At 48.6% G+C, this 16,211-nt stretch overlaps 1 protein-coding gene across 1 annotated transcript in view; it reads left to right on the forward strand.

Annotated features, from left to right (window-relative positions):
- The window catches only part of IFT172 (intraflagellar transport 172), a 46,408-nt gene that overhangs the window by 19,048 nt on the left and 11,149 nt on the right, over positions 1-16,211 (forward strand). Inside the window, 24 exon segments of the mRNA XM_009326907.1 lie at positions 2,083-2,250; positions 2,622-2,758; positions 3,591-3,698; positions 4,227-4,311; positions 4,640-4,732; positions 5,054-5,131; positions 5,539-5,787; positions 7,615-7,693; positions 8,096-8,216; positions 8,610-8,755; positions 8,806-8,894; positions 9,317-9,414; positions 10,300-10,435; positions 10,515-10,631; positions 11,231-11,373; positions 12,072-12,165; positions 12,401-12,465; positions 12,593-12,773; positions 13,313-13,422; positions 13,873-14,002; positions 14,624-14,722; positions 15,080-15,189; positions 15,698-15,761; positions 16,056-16,142. Of these exon segments, the coding sequence (XP_009325182.1) occupies positions 2,083-2,250; positions 2,622-2,758; positions 3,591-3,698; positions 4,227-4,311; positions 4,640-4,732; positions 5,054-5,131; positions 5,539-5,787; positions 7,615-7,693; positions 8,096-8,216; positions 8,610-8,755; positions 8,806-8,894; positions 9,317-9,414; positions 10,300-10,435; positions 10,515-10,631; positions 11,231-11,373; positions 12,072-12,165; positions 12,401-12,465; positions 12,593-12,773; positions 13,313-13,422; positions 13,873-14,002; positions 14,624-14,722; positions 15,080-15,189; positions 15,698-15,761; positions 16,056-16,142 (2,787 nt within the window).

Genomic DNA, 16,211 nt, shown 5'->3' on the forward strand with positions numbered 1-16,211 from the left:
GAGCACTTGCCAGTGAAGACTGAGGCAAAAAAGTCATTGAGTACCTCCGCCTTCTCAGTATCTTGGGCAACCAGGTCTCCCATTTCATTCCGGAGAGGGCCCACATTTTCCCTTGTCTTCCTTTTATCCCTGACGTACCTATAGCATCTTTTCTTGTTGCCCTTGATGTCCCTGGCCAGACTTAATTCTATCAGGGCTTTAGCTTTCCTAACCTGATCCCTCGCTGCATTGGGGCTGTCAGTCTATATGGCAGTAGAATATTTCCACGTTGGCTGTACCTCTCTTCTTAGTTCAAGGATGGGTGAAGTATTATGTTCATACATGCATATATGTTGAAATCCCTGGGAACTTTCTCAGCCTTATCTCAGAAGAAACTCTGAATTCACCCCTCACATTTCAGACCAGAACCCCAGGCTTCTTCACTGAGCTGCTTCTCCTTCGTCATTTTTGGCAGCTTGACCCCTAAGATTGCATCATAGATTGTAGGGGGTGCAAAGGTATCTTCTTGCTTGGGAATCACAGATCTCCAATTAATTACCTGTCTGCTTGTTATCAGTCACACACAGGCTGATTCATTGCTGCCAAGCTTATCAGCTAGCAACCAGAGTGCTCAACTTCGTAGCCAAAGATTGCAGTGCATACATCTGCTGCCTCACAAATTCTTTACCACAGACTTCTCTCACAAGAGTGTGCTGGAGGTAGGCTTTCTTACACAAAGGCTGTAGTTCTGGTCACAGAACAAGGACTCCTACAAGTACCTTGTGATTCCAGAGAAATAGAGGGAGCAGCCCTGTGTGGATTTGCAAAAAATGTAATGCCTGCATCTGCGTTAGAGTGCCTCTCTAATCAAGACCCTCTTAACTCTCAGAAGGAGGATTGTTCTATGTCTACAGCTCTTTAGGACACTACTTTCACATATCCATAAAAGTGTCAATCAAGACAGACCTTCACTACAAAGGAGACTGAATCACTGCCAGTAGCAAGGGCTTCTGTTTGGGCTCTGCTGCACTGATACTCTTCAGAAAGGTACTAACAGTGATTGCAGCCTGCACCAGATGAAAGAGGCTTCTATTTGTAAGTGATATGTACATTTCCACAAGGCTGTATATGTTCTATCATGTGAGAAGAGAGAACTTTCCCAGCAACATATGTTTTTATATTTATTTCTGCAGTCTTGTTCAGTTTATATTTGGGTCCTCTAATTCACTGTCTCAACAAGAGGCAGTGGCATCATCAAGATTGCTGTTGCCTCTTCTGGCTCTTTTTCAGGCCTCTCAAGAGGCTACATAGGCAGCCTCTTCATTAAGTACTGACAGCAGCCTAAATCAGACAGTACCATGATTCTCCTAAGCTGTGTCTGTACATATTTCTGCAACCAGTTTGGTACAGACTGAAACAGGGACTTTCTTGTTCTCTTTTGACTGGTATGTCATGAGACTAGCACAATTCTCTTTTCTTTTTCTCTTTCTCATCTTTGCTGGGTGAGGACAATTATAACAAAGAGCAGAGACAGCCTAGGACTTTTAAGTTACAAGGCATCATACATCTTTGTTATGCCATGTGTCAGGTTACACCTTCCAAATTGTCAGGTTTGTTTCAGGGCAGTGTATTCTACAAACACCCTCTCACCTTATTGGCAACAGTTCTTGCAATAGGACTCTACCTAGGATGGACAGTTCAGCCCAGAACTGCAGAGGATGGCCCTTCTTGGTCCCCCAGTTTGTTTGCATGAAGGACTTAAGAGACCATTCTCCTGTTCCAGCTCTGCAACTAAGAGGGAACTGAAGTAGCACAAGGCATATTTTGGTTTATATACTTAATGTGCCTAGCAATAAGGAAGGCAGGATCTGAGCATGCTGCTTAAAATACTGCAATGGTTAAAAAAGGTCTTAAGTCTTGGATAGTAATGTGGTGTAAATAACAGTGTGGAAGTTTGGGCTATGGATCTTGGAAAAAAGTATGATTCCCGGTTGGTAATACCTATTTACAAGATGCTTGCTCAGATGTTCCTACCATGTTCATGTGAGCTGGCAGCCCAACCATGAGCCCAGCTGAGCCTTTTTCTCCTCTTCCCCCCTCTAGTTGCAGCTCTATGACATTGAAAGCAGCACCAAGACTACCATTTTGAACTATTGCTCCTATGTGCAGTGGGTCCCAGGCAGTGATGTCGTGGTGGCTCAGAACAGAAACAGCCTCTGTATTTGGTATAACATTGATGCTCCAGAGCGAGTCACCATGTTTCCCCTGAAGGTAAAACTCTGCAGACTTTGATTACCTCCAGCAGTTTCTGTTACTTCTTGCTCACGTGTGTGGGAATAATCAGGGTAATATTGCAGAAGGGAGACTGAAGGGAACTGCTAGTTTCTCCTGGACAAAATACAAACACATCTGTCAACTTCATGGCAGGTATTTCTGGCAGAACATGGAGACAGTTAATACAGCAAAGAGCTGCTCAGTGGCTTTTTCCTTCCCTCTGGTGAGATAAGGACGATGTCTGCTTGGTGTGAGCTCATTCAGCAGAACTTAAATCAGCAGCGCTGTTGCAGTGCTGTCCTCACATCCCTGCTACCTCGCATACTTTAGGAGAACATGGGAGTGTTGATAGCTGGTACTCTTTCCAGGGGGATATTGTAGACTTGGAACGGAATGATGGAAAGACTGAAGTGATAGTATCTGAAGGGATGAACACTGTGTCCTATACACTGGACGAAGGCCTCATAGAGTTTGGAACTGCCATTGATGATGGGGATTATCACAGGTAAGTGCTAGATACACCATGGTGATGGCAGGTAGCCCACTTCACATAACAGACATCTGAGGGTCAGCAATCCATGAACTACAGCAGCACAGCTTTCTGTACAGAGTTGAAGTTTAGGCTCTGAGCATAATGTTGGTGCCAGATCTGGCTATAATGTGCAGCAGAGTCCATCAGGAGTGAATATTCAGCTTTTTCATCCTCACAGCTCTGTGGTTTCAAACTCTGTGGCACAAGACTGGCCAGTCTGGTCCCATTGACACTGACAGAAATTCACTGAAGGCAGTTTTCACTTAACTGCAGTGAATAAGTGTGTCTTCCGTAGCAGCCAGATGTGAAGTGGTACTCAAGTGCTTTTGCTGCTGCCCCTCCAGGGATGGTGACAGTATCATGGAAACATTCAGGAGCGTGCAGAGTGAAAACTGAGTGCCTGAAGCAGTCATAGTAGCTACCTGGGCATGGCTGACATTGTTATAGGGCATTAAAATTGACAAGGGAAGAAAAATTCACATGTTCATAGCACTGATACCACTTGAGAGACTTTGCACCAGGGACTTACTTCAGACACAACACTTTGGACTTGCCCCACACTTCTACAGCCTTCTGGTGATCATATGCCTCTAAGTACCTTAGCCCAGATAGGGATCACCTAGATCGCTGAACTTTGCCCTGATGTGTCAGGCCCTGTGTTACACAATCCTCTTCAGAACTGGTCACACACAGCTTGCTTTGTTTTCAGTGCAACTCTTGTTAGGAAGCTCCTGTCTCAGCCCAGGATTTTCCTCAGAGCGCTCTTCTGTTCTGTTACTGAAAGTCTGCAAATCTCTGTCTCAAGGGCTACTGCGTTTTTGGAGACACTGGAAATGTCCACAGAGACGGAAGCCATGTGGAAGACCCTAAGCAGACTGGCTTTGGAAGCTAGACAGCTGCACATTGCAGAGAGGTACAGGAAGAAGCTATAACATCTTTCTGGCTTAAACACTCTCTTTGCCGAATCCCTCACAGAAACCAGGGTCTAACTGAAGATGTGACTTTTTGTGTGGCCTGGAAGATTCACTGCATTGGAGAATTAAGTGTTCTTTATTCCAGGCAATGACTTTGCCCTTTTATCCTAGACAGTAATGCTAGAACTGGGGACATCACTCTCTAGCATAAATTTTTGCTGATGGCAGCCCAAAGCAGTGTATAGCAAGGTTTCAGGGAGCTGACAGACATGGACAAGCTCAGTGCCATCTCTGAAGCGTAGGGAAGTGAAGCATGGGCACTGGACATGTCCATGGCTTCTCCTATGGAGCAGGGCTAGAGGGCACATCTGAACATGGGTCTTGGCAAAATCCTTCTCTTGAAGCAGTGCTACCCCATCTCTCCAGCTTGCAGAGCTGGGTCTGCTGCCCAGGTTCTGATTTTCTTTTCTTGGACCAAAAGTGGGCAACAAAACCCAGTTATTGACTAACTGCTTTGCTCTTTCCAGGTGCTTTGCAGCTCTCGGCAACATGGCAAGGGCACGATTTCTGCATGAAACCAATACCATTGCTGACCAGGCGGCTCAAGAGCATGTGAGTCAAACTTTTTCTGCTGTGCAGGGCAACTGCTTTCCTGTAAACACTTGCATACACATTATCTTCTGTGTCCATGCTCACCAGTATCCTGCTACAGACCAGGACCTGGTCGTGTAGAAGCTGCTGACGTAATCCTTTATCCATGCCTGCCAGGTCCCTCTTCTGGCTAGCCATTTCATATCGCTCCCTTCTTGTCACTTCTGTGATTCTCATCTGCCTTCTTCAGTTTCTGTAATGACACATTCTGCAATCACCTCCCGTGTACCGTTCCAGAGCCTGTTCTTTCATTCAACAAACTGACTGAGCTAACTGATGTTTTCTGCAGGGTGGGGATGGTACAGACCACTATCTGGTGCGTGCCCGCTTGGCCATGCTAGACAAGAACTACAAGTTGGCAGAGATGATCTTCCTGGAACAAGTAAGTAAAGGAACAAGGAGCAGAAAAGGTCTCATTTAATTCTGAGCAGGGAGGTTTGTGCCCTGGCGTGAGGGAGAAAAGGAAGAGGTTGCTTATTCCTGGGAGAAGAGTTTTTGCTCTGAAATAGAAGGAGATATTTCTTGTTCCAAGGTGTAGGATTGCCCTGAGGTGCGCAAAGAGGGTGAGGGAGGTTGTATATTCATGTAAAGGGGACGGTTCACTTTTTCAAGTGTTTTCTGCACATCTAACCCTGCCCATTGTGAAAGCTCAATCGCAATGCTAAATGGAACCTTCAGGTTGACACTTTGCTCTCTGACACAGAATGCCACAGAGGAGGCCATGGACATGTACCAGGAGCTGCACATGTGGGATGAATGCATTGTGGTTGCCGAAGCCAAGGTACAGAATATAGCTGCACTGGACTGTGGGCTAGGCTTGCTTGATAAGTCTTCTGGTTGGGAGTCCATTCAAGGTCTGGGTTCTCTTCACATGCCCTATCAGGACTTCACTTCTGCTTGGAGGGGCTCCAAGCAGGAGGGAACGTCACACTGATGTAAGCACGGCCCTGGGTGAATAGTGAGGGAGAAAAGCTACTGAAATTGGTTTAGGAGTATCTAGGGCTTCAGAAAAGAACGGATGATGCTGTGGTACACAGGGCTAGCATTGTGGTTTCTGCTAACTGCAGTTGCTTAGTTTAACTGGGCAGCAACGAGTCTGGTGCCATGAACTAGCTGTTCAGAGCCTGCAGGATGAGCGAGACCACATCTTGCTTTGCCCAGGTCAACCAATGCTGCATTTCTCAACAGGGACACCCGATGCTGGATAAGTTGCGTCGGGGTTACTACCAGTGGCTGCTGGATACCCAGCAGGAAGAGAAGGCTGGGGAGGTCCAAGAGGGACAGGGCGACTACCTGGCAGCTATCAGCTTATACCTGCGGGCAGGGCTGCCAGCCAAAGCAGCACGTCTGGCCATGAGCAGGGATGAGCTCCTGACTAACGGGGATGTCATCAATAGGGTCTCCACGGCACTGATCAGAGGAGAACTGTATGAACAGGTGAGTGGCCCTCCCCATTGGGCTTTCTTCTTAGTGGCATCAAAGCTCTTACCCTGTCCTCTGCATCTGTGAGATAGAGGGGGACTGAGCTGGAAAGCAGCAGATGTAATTCTGTGTTGATAAATTTGCAGTTAACGTTTGGGAGGAAATCCTAACTGCATCCATTATACACAGGTGAGGTCTAGAATTGCTGTTATTATTCAGGAAAAAGATCACAACTCACTGGCAATGTGTCTCCGAAAGATCAGCTGAGTGTTCAGTAATAGTCAAGGAGGCCCTTGGGAAGGTAGGAACCAGCAGGAAAGGAGTTGTGAATCAAACAGAAAACTTGGTGTCACTGTGAAAATGTACAGTGCTTCCTCGTAGTAGAATAAAAAATGATGGTACAGCTTTCATATAAGGATAGTCTAAATGGAAAAGCTAAGGAAGAAAAACAAAGGAGGTTATGAAGACAATCTGTAGAACCATGAATATCATAGAGAAGGGAAGTGATTATTCTCTGTGTCTAATAACACAAAAAATTGGTAACTACTTATTAGGTGACAGTTTTAAAACAAAAGGGTGTTTTTCACACAGCACATAATCATGTTAATGTAAGAAAGCAGTGCTGATTCTGACCAGTGTACAGCTTGGTATCCTGGCCAACAGTGGCCTCTTGCAGATGTTTAAGAAAGGAATATAAAGAACAGGGCAGGCAAACATAGGGTGATACTTCCCCTAGTGTACTTCCATGGTTTCCAGCAGTTTGCAGACTGTAGTGTACCTGAAAAGTTTTATTTTTATGTTTAAGAGCTCTTGATGGATTTTACTTTCATGACCTTGTCAAATTATTGTTTGAACCATCTGTACTTTTTGATCTACAACGTTGGCTATGAGTTACCCAGTTCAGTTATGTGTTGTGTGAAAAAAAAACACTTCTTTTTGCTGGCCTATTTTATATGCCGTGCTTAAATTACATTTCTCCAGTCTCATTTTACCTTCAGCATTTTCTGACCATTTCATTTTGACGCAAGAGAATTTTGTGCTTTTCCAAACCTGTCACCTTTTCTTAAGCCTTCAGTTGAAAGGGTAACTGTGGAACTCATTGCTGCCAGATGTTTTATTACCAAAAGTATAAATGGTCCAAAAGCGATTAGACAAATCGTGGAGGTAGAGTCTGTCAAAAACCATTAAATGTGATGACGTGAGGGCATCTTGACACAAACTCAGGAAGCTGTCAGAGATGGATAGATATAATAGAGGAAAGGCTGGTGTATACTTGCTCTGTTCTTACAATCTTTCTCTAGACGTGTGCTTTCACCACCATTCAAATACTGAAGGGAATGAATCTTTGGTCTGCCAGGATGGCCTTTCTTATATTATGTTCTAAAAGTTCTACAAGCTTTGAGCCTCATCGCACCCTTTCCTACAGGGTAAAAACCTGCTGCAAGAGGCTGAGTTTCCGTCTTCACTGCTCATGCTCAGGGCTCCCGTATGATCATTTGCATAGCAGAGCTCCTAGGGGCTGTGGTCATAGAAGAGGCTGTTGCTGCACCAGCCACTGTGCAGAGAAGGGAGGTTGTCTCAAAAACTCTTATCTTGTTAGAAGATGGTACCCCGGAAAAACACTTGGGGTATGTCAATCAGCAGAGAGGACAATGGTCTCAGCACATGCAGTCTTTCCTAGAAGTTCCCTTTATCCTCATGCTCTTGGTTAGTGGGGAAGGCATAGCTGATTGAGAAGTCTGTGTGGCAGGACTGACAAGCTCTGTACATGGGGCTGGTATGGTACATGATGGTGTGGGGAAATAGTGGCTCTGGAAACTGGCAGTTTGTATTTGTCATTAGGCTGGAGACCTGTTTGAGAAGGTCGGGAACACACGGAAGGCTCTGGAGTGCTATTGCAAGGGCAGTGCCTTCCTGAAAGGTAGTGTGCTAAATATGTTCTTCCCCCATCCATCCCCAGCAGGAGCCTGGGCACCCTGGCCTGGTGGCAACATGAGCTATTGCCCTGGAGCCCAGAGATGCCTAGATGCTCTGAAGCTTCCATGTGTCATGTCATTCAATGTATGTATTTTCACATAGTTGTACCTGCACACACAGTCCCAGAACAGGATCCTCTTCCCAAGGCCTTGATCATGCTGGTTGCACCAGCACGGATTTGGTCCAGCTCTCCACAGGGTCCAGATTGCTGGGTAGCCCGTTGGAGCTGGAGTGGATTAGACAGTCACCATTTCCCTCCCTCTGCGCCCCATCCAAGGCCCATGTTTGCCTCACAGTCCTACTTCCTTGCTGGATTCAGCGTAACAGCTATCATGTCCCCTTACAGCAGTGGAGCTGGCTCGCCTGGCATTTCCTGCAGAAGTTGTGAAGCTGGAGGAGGCCTGGGGAGACCATCTGGTGCAGCAGAAACAGCTGGATGCTGCTATTAACCATTATATCGAAGCCAGGTGGGGGCAGGTGATGGCTGTATAACCAGCAGCAGTATAACCTGGAAAGCTATGAAGTTGATACAGTTTGCTTAAATCAGCAGGGGTTTTTGCCTGAGCAAGCCCCCTCGACCCCGCTTTGCCAGTGCCATTGGTGCTTATGTGCAGTTTCTGCTGGCCCTGCCCATGGATACCTTCCCGCATCTCTCCCAAGGTCTTTCAGACCTGATTGCTCTTCCCCGCTGTTCTAGTTCTTCATTCTTCCCCCTTAGCTTTGCCAGTTATTCAGATTGTTTTTGCTGCTCTAACCCAGGAAGAAGAATCAAGCAGCAGACCACTTTGGTCTCCCTGGCTTAACTCAGCTGGAGGAGATGGCTGCTGGCTGGCTGTAAAGAGTTATGGTTTTGATGCTAGGTGCTCAATTAAGGCCATTGAGGCAGCCTTGGGAGCCCGGCAGTGGAAGAAGGCCATCTACATTTTGGACTTGCAGGACAAACAGACAGCAGCCAAATATTACCTCAAGATTGCCCAGCACTATGCAGCTTTGCAGGAGTATCAGGTGAGGTCACAGACCACAATCATTGCTGCTGTTTGTGTCCCTTGGGACTGCTGAAAAAAAAACTGTATATCAAAGGAGACCAGACCAAGGATGCCATTGACATGTACACACAGGCCGGGCTCTGGGAACAGGCCCACAAGGTAGAGTCAGAAGCCAAAGCTTCTGGGGACCTCACCGCGCTTGGTGAAATGCCTTTCATCAGGAGGTCATGGTGCCTTGTGCACCAACACCTGATCAACATTCTTCCCAAAGGATGCATGTAGGGCCATCCAGTAGCCAGCAAGGAGTCAGTCCCTGGTATTCGCATCCTGTCTGTGCCCTTCTTTACTTCAGCAGCCCCGTGTGGGTGCACCTGTGACACAAATAGCACTCTCCAAGGGGGTTGGTCCTGTGTGCTTTGATCACAGTGACAAATGACTACTCATTCTCTGCAGAGCATATAGCATGTATACCTGTTTGTAATGGGAAGGAAATTGGTTCTCCCCTTCTCCTTCACTACCATGTATCAAGAAATTGCTGTGCAGTGTGCTCTAGTTTCTTCCATGTGTGTTCCTTTTGGCAGCTGGCAATCAAGTGTATGAGTCAGGAAGATGTGTCTGTGCTCTATATAACCCAGGCCCAAGAGATGGAGAAGCAGGGCAAGTACAAAGAAGCAGAGAGGTGAGCATCTTCCTTGGTACTAGTCCAAGACTGAGCCCTAAAAAATGGCTTTAGTGAGAAGGAGCCCTTTCCTGGGGTGGGAGTAGAGTTTGGGACTAGGGTTTGGAAAGGTCAGAGGTACTCTCTCCACACGTGGAGACCTAGAGCTGATATTTCAGAGCTCATAGGAAGAGAAGTCACTGACTGTTAAAGTATGCTTGTCCACCAGGACAGAAGGGAAGTCCAGGTGGGGTGCAAGCTGTCTCATGTAGCAGAGGAAATATGGCAAGGCTTTTCCCTACTGCAGAGTGCTACATCTGATCTGTCATGGTCAGCTGAGGATAAGATACAAAAAGTGGAGTGTTTCCCAACCAGGTTACTAATGTTGTCAGTTCTAGATTAATAACAACACAGTAAGGTTAGTAGGTATAGGGACAAACACAGCTGTGTATCTGATGCCATGGTACCTGATCTCAAGGATGCCCAGTACATGAAAGGGGGCATTACAGCTGGTGAGGTCACATTGGGTTTAATCTTTTTGCTGGCCTATATGAGTAAGCTGGGCTGACACTGTCATGTTACCATCCCAACAGGACTGACAGCCTCAGGTTGGAGGCCAAGATGAGAACAGGTCACAGAAGCCCAGAGGCTCCCTTCAAGTCAGAACTCAGGTTGACAAGTGAGGATGGAGGGAATAACTTTGCCCTACCGCAGCTGATGGTGGCATAACAGAAGGGCTCTATCTAAGCAGTGTTCAGCCTTGCAGCTCACAACAGTCACGCTGCACACGAGTCATGCCTTTTGGCAGTGCACTCAGGATCTGGTTCCAGCTGGGCAGGATGCAGAGAGACTGCAGAGACCGATAGTGTCCTCGGCTGAGCCATTTGCATGTGCTTGTATTCCCAGGTTGTATATCACTGTGAATGAACCTGATTTGGCCATCACCATGTACAAGAAGTGTAAGATGTATGATGAGATGGTTTGCCTAGTGGCCAAGTACCACAAGGACTTGCTCAACGATACCCACCTGCACCTGGGCAAGGTGAGTACATCTCTTGGCAGGGGATCAACTAGGCCAAGCAGGGACAAGAGTGTCACTAACTCATTGCCTTTAACTGCAGGAGCTGGAGGCAGAGGGATGCTTACAGGAGGCTGAGTACCACTACCTAGAAGCTAAGGACTGGAAGGCCACAGTAAACATGTACAGAGTGAATGACATGTGGGAGGAAGCTTACAGGGTAATAATCACTTCACAGCTATCGCACTGTGCAGGGATCAGACTTTGACTGCAGGATCCTGGTAGGAGCTGCTCTGTATATTCACCACAAAATTTTAAGTCTTGGCATACACTACCTAGCTTCAGCATGTGGCACAGCAGTGGAGGCCCTTGTGGCTGCTGCTCTGCAGCATTGCACCCCAAAAGCAAGGCTTGCCCCCTAGCCACTCTGCAGCACTGCCTTCCTCCAGGCACTGCTCTGCTCCTAACCACTGCACCATGTTGTAGGTATTGCTCTGCCCATGGCCACTCTGTAGCAGCCCCGCCCCCCCAACACTGCTCCCCTCCAGTGTGGACAGATTGCCAGGGGTCACTTCTGCTGACCTAACAGTAGTATGGGCCATACTGAGGAGGCAGCAGCCTCTTCTCTGCTCTGCCGTATAAGCCTTTGTCTCACTCTCCCCAGTCCAGTGGTGGCTACAGAAGGGTTCCTCAGGAGAGAACAGTTGGTTTTGGTGCTCCCTCATGATGACAGGCATTATGTGAGAGGGGAGTCCTGGCTCAGCCTGCTGAAGATAAAATGGATACATTGGGCTCTTCCGCTTTCTTTGCTTTGGATAGGTGGCCAAGACACATGGGGGAGCAAACTCCTATAAGCACGTGGCCTATATGTGGGCAAAGAGCCTGGGTGGAGAGGCAGCTGTGAAACTCCTCAGTAAATTCGGACTTCTGGAGATGGCCATTGACCATGCAGCAGACAGCGGGTAAGCACGTCTATCAGCCCAGCACTTCTCTCCCATCTGCCTGACCTGAGAAAAAAAGGGGTGGCCCAAGATAATTGTATGCACATGATAGCTGCAGGTCCAGGATAACACATATCTTCCCACACACACACCCCTGTACTTCTTCACATGGGCATTCCACTTCCTTGACACATCCCGCTTCCTGTCCACCTGTTAGTCTGTCAAATGTCAAGTCAGAGCTAGGCAGGCAAAAGCGGTTTGCCCTTTAGCCTCAGCAGGGGGGGCCTTGTGAAAAACTCTGAGCACGGGAGGAGGTATTCCTCATGTCACCATAAGTAATTGCCCGCCAGAAGAGTTTTGGCCCCACTCTGTACCTGGCCAGCCATCTGACTGCACTGCCATTCACTGCTGCTCTCCCCCAGCTCTCCCACATCGCTAGGCTCCTGGGAGTCTTGTGACCTCCCCTTAGGGTTGAACCAAGGGCCTCTGGCACTAACAGCAAGTGTGAAGGAGCTGAATTTCCTTAGTGGGGGCTCTAAAAGCTCCTGTTCTCTGGTCAGGAACAGGAGGAATGCGCAGTGCCCATTCACTTGGGACCCTCTGTATTCCCCTCTCTCCTCCCCCAGTGTCTTGTGCTCTCTTTGATGTCTTGCTCTTGATTAAGGCATGCCCTCATAGCACATAGTCCTGCTCTCACCCCATTTTCTCTTTCATTGCAGGGTCTTTGAATTTGCTTTTGAACTGGCCCGCCTCTCTGTGAAGCAGAAGATGCCAGAGATCCACTTAAAGTATGCCATGTTCCTAGAAGATGAGGTAATTTTACCCCCTGGAATACGTGGGAGTTCCCTGGTCACTCAAGTAGTTGAACAGTTCTCCTTAAGAGCTGCTACAACAGGCTGTTTTATGGCTGCTCACCCAAAAGGCTCCACGATTACAGCCCCAAGCTTCCACACACATCTTTGTTTCATAAATCCTCTCCACCTTAGTAGAGGAGGTCATGCGATGGTATCAGGGCAGGCATGCAGGCAAATTCTTTCCTCTCTCCTAGGGCAAATTTGAAGAGGCTGAAGCAGAATTTATTAAAGCTGGGAAACCCAAGGAGGCAGTGCTGATGTATGTATCCTTCCCCATCCCGGCCTGCTGCATCTCCTCTCCTTGTATGGTGCCAGCCTGGTTGCTTGTCCAGCATTGGTCTGCTCCTTGCCATCCCTCTTATTATATCTCATGTTGATTCCCCTAGGTTTGTGCATAACCAGAACTGGGACGCTGCACAGCGTGTAGCTGAGGCTCATGACCCAGACAGCGTGGCTGATGTGCTTGTGGGACAGGCACGTTTTGCCTTTGAGCAGAGAGAGTTCCAGAAAGCAGAGGCCTTCCTCCTGCGAGCACAGAGACCTGAGCTGGCAGTAAAGTACTACAAGGTGAGCGTAGTCTGTAGCAACATCATTGCCTTCCTCACTGGTCAAGAACCCAGTTTGGATGGAGGAAGAGTGAAATCCATCTCCCAGCTCTCCCTGTCAGTTTAGTAGCCAAAGAGAAACCATTTACTTAGGTGGTTCCTAGTAGAACTTAATTCTGGCCTGCTCTTAGAAGACTGAACTGGTAGAGATTTCACAGCATAACTTAGCTCTCTCACAGCTCTGGGAGGAAGTATCCTGACAGGAGGCTATGGGCAGTCCTCAGGGGTAGCATGAGTGGGTGCATTTGGAGACTGTAAGTGCCCATTCCACAGAGGTAGCTAGGATGGATGAGCACTTTCCCCTGAGGTAGCCTGGGTGAACGGATAGACATAGATGCCATTTTGGGGGAGGAAAGAATTGGATGGTGCTGCTGTGGTTGTTTCTTCCGGTGGGTCCTCTGACAAGATGAAACGAGAGGCTAGATGTGTTATGTGATGGCAGGAGTGTGGGGGATCCTGGTGAACTGGTGAAAATTTCTCCTTCCTGTTGTGCTTGTGCAGGAGGCTGGCATGTGGAGTGAGGCCCTGCGGATCTGCAAGGAATACGTGCCTAGTCGGCTAGAAGAGTTACAGGAGGAGTGTGGCAGGGAGGCTGCCAAGAAGGGCTCCAGGTAAGGAATGCTGTGGTCAGGCTGCACGGAACAGACAGGTAGCTCTTCCCTTAGGCCATTGTGCTGATGCCTTACAGAGATAGCCTGACCAGATGCCCGACATCCAGTTGTTTTCCTTCCTGAGGACTCTGGACTTCTTCCTGCATAGATTTCCTAACATCCTTCCTCCCTGCTTTGGGAGACGCCACTCTTATTCTTGCCATCCAAGGTCTCCCAGGTGTCTTCTTGCCACTTACAGATCTCCCAGGTCTCCTGTACCACCAGTGCATCTCCTCATGGTCCTTAATCAATTATCTCCTCAGCACTGGCTGTGTGCATTCCTTGTCACACCCCTCTGAGGTCCCTGACTTACCTCTGCTGTGTACCTCCCTGCCTGTGCCCTACACACTGTCTACAGGATCTCTGTGGCAGCATCCCAGTCTTGCTCACAGCCTGCATTCCTCCCTGCAGAGGAACAGAAGGGCTGCTGGAGCAGGCACAGGAGTGGGAGCAGGCTGGGGAATACACCAGGGCAGTGGACTGCTATCTGAAGGTGCGGGATCCCAGCAACAGTGTCCTGATGGAGAAGTGCTTGCTGAAGGTACAGTCAGGGGCTATGATTCCCTTTATCTACTCTGCTGCCTAGGAGATCTCCCACAACCTGCAGTGCATCCCAGAGATACCTCAATCACTGCAGGGCACAAGAGAGGATCTGCAGGCTCCAGTGACCACAGGGTCTGAAAGCCTTCATGGCCATTCTCTTGAGCCATGATGGGCTGTGTGCTTATCCTGCACTGTGCTGACATCCTTGCTCTGGCACCACTTCCAGTAGCATGCTGGTGTCTTTGTGCCCATATCTCCATGCACTGAACAGCTGGACTTTGTGACTTAGACCTTGGCTAGATGAGCGTCCTTTCTTCTCCTCCTGGTCCATGCCCACCAGCCTTTGAGTTGTGTTCTTGTTCATACTTTTCACTCATACCTGTGCCCTTGTACCAACTTCAACAACAATTATGTCCTTGTCTGATCTTCTCCCATGTGTGAAAGTAGCTGGGCTTTGCTTCTCTGAATTGCTGAAGTGGGCTGTCATTTCTTCGCCCCTTCCCCCATAGTTCAAGCGCTCCTGACTGTCAGTCTTTTAGCTAGGACTGAGCTCTTCCCAGCTTCATCCCTCTCTCAAACAGCTCTTATCACTTGTGCTGCTGACAATTTCTCTTCACAGGCTGCGGAGTTGGCCATTAAATTCTTGGGTCAGTCACAGAGCATGGAGGTGACGCGGACTGTGGCTCCTCAGCTGGTGGCCATGAAGAAATACAGTGCGGTGAGGGCTGGCTTCTGCCCCCAGACTACTGAATAAGCAGTGACATAGGAAGAGAGAGCTCTATCCAAGGGAAGGAGGCCAAGTCACATCCTGGGGTGATGGGTGGATGGCCCTATCCAGAGTTAGGCAGCGCAGAGTCCTCAAGGAGGAGGAAGGAGGGGAAGGAATAAAGTCCTGGAATAGTGTGAGAGAGCCAGGCCTTGGGAGGAGGCAGGAAGCAGAGAAGGGGGTTATCTTTTGGGAAGAGACTTCCCGTTGTTGCTGTGTGCTGGTCACTTCCAACAGCACCAGCTCCAGCCTGGGCTGCAGGGTGCCTTTGGGGTTTCATCTCCCATGGGACTGTCTCTGGCCCTGCAGGCAGCTGAACTCTACCTCAACTTGGACCTCATCCAAGAAGCTATTGATGCCTTCATTGAAGGGGAGGAATGGAGCAAAGCCAAGCACGTCGCCAAGGAGTTGGACCCCCGGTATGCCCTGAACCTCTCAAATTATACTTTTCCTGCTCCCTCTCCCACCCCCAGATGATCGCTTGTCCCGTCCTGTCCTGCTGCCCCCAGGTTCCCTGGATTCTCCCCACGGTGGCCTTCCCAGGCTCCATAGGGCACATTTTCCACAGCTGCCCTTCCCAAGCCATTTACCGTCCTGACACTTCTCTATTGCCACACATCCCATGGAAATCATTATCCCCTTTTGTCCCATCCCTATCCCTGTCTCCCCCCTCCCTTGGCATAATCCTGTGCATGCATTTCCTTCTGAAAGTCCTGTGTTCCCTTTCTCTCCTCACACATCATATTGCAAAGAGCTGCCTAGACCCTTTCTTTCCCCTTCTACATATGCTCCCAGCAGCAGGCCAGAAAGACATGGCACAGCTGTAAGTCCTCTTTTTCCCAAAGTAGACAAAGTTGAATCCGGCCTCTGCACTGATGCAAGACACTATTAGTCTTGCTGCCTATTAAGATTCTTTCTACCCAGTAGGTCAGAGGAGTATGTGGACCAGCGTTACAAGGAGTATTTAAAGAACCAAGGAAAGGTAGATTCGGTACGTATTTGGGATGTCTCACAGGCTAGGGAGTGATGTCAGGATCTGTGCAGATCCTTGGGGCCTTTCTCATGGGGCTTTTGCCTGAATATGCCCACTGGTGAGGAGTCTGTATGTGCCTATAAGTCATGGTTTCTGCATACCAGATGGGTCACACTGGATCTGTGCTTCCGTATCATAGAAGGGGAGGGACTGTGTGTATGTGAAGAAAAGACCTTGGTGGGCTGATGCCTGCGTTGATGCTGGTAGGAAACCTTGCCTGCACAGTGAATGTATGGTTGTTTCCATCCCCAGCTGGTGGGAATAGATGTCATGGCTGCTTTGGATATGTATGCAGAGCAAGAGCAATGGGAGAAGTGCCTGGAGGTTGCAGCTAAGCAGGTGAGTGCCTGTGTGAACCCTCAGGAGACAGACATGGGGTCCTGGCTCTCTGAAGCAGGGGCAGCAGGA

This window comes from Pygoscelis adeliae, unplaced genomic scaffold (genome assembly GCF_000699105.1).
Source record: "Pygoscelis adeliae isolate BGI_AS28 unplaced genomic scaffold, ASM69910v1 Scaffold487, whole genome shotgun sequence".
NCBI classification, from domain to species: Eukaryota; Metazoa; Chordata; class Aves; order Sphenisciformes; family Spheniscidae; genus Pygoscelis; species Pygoscelis adeliae.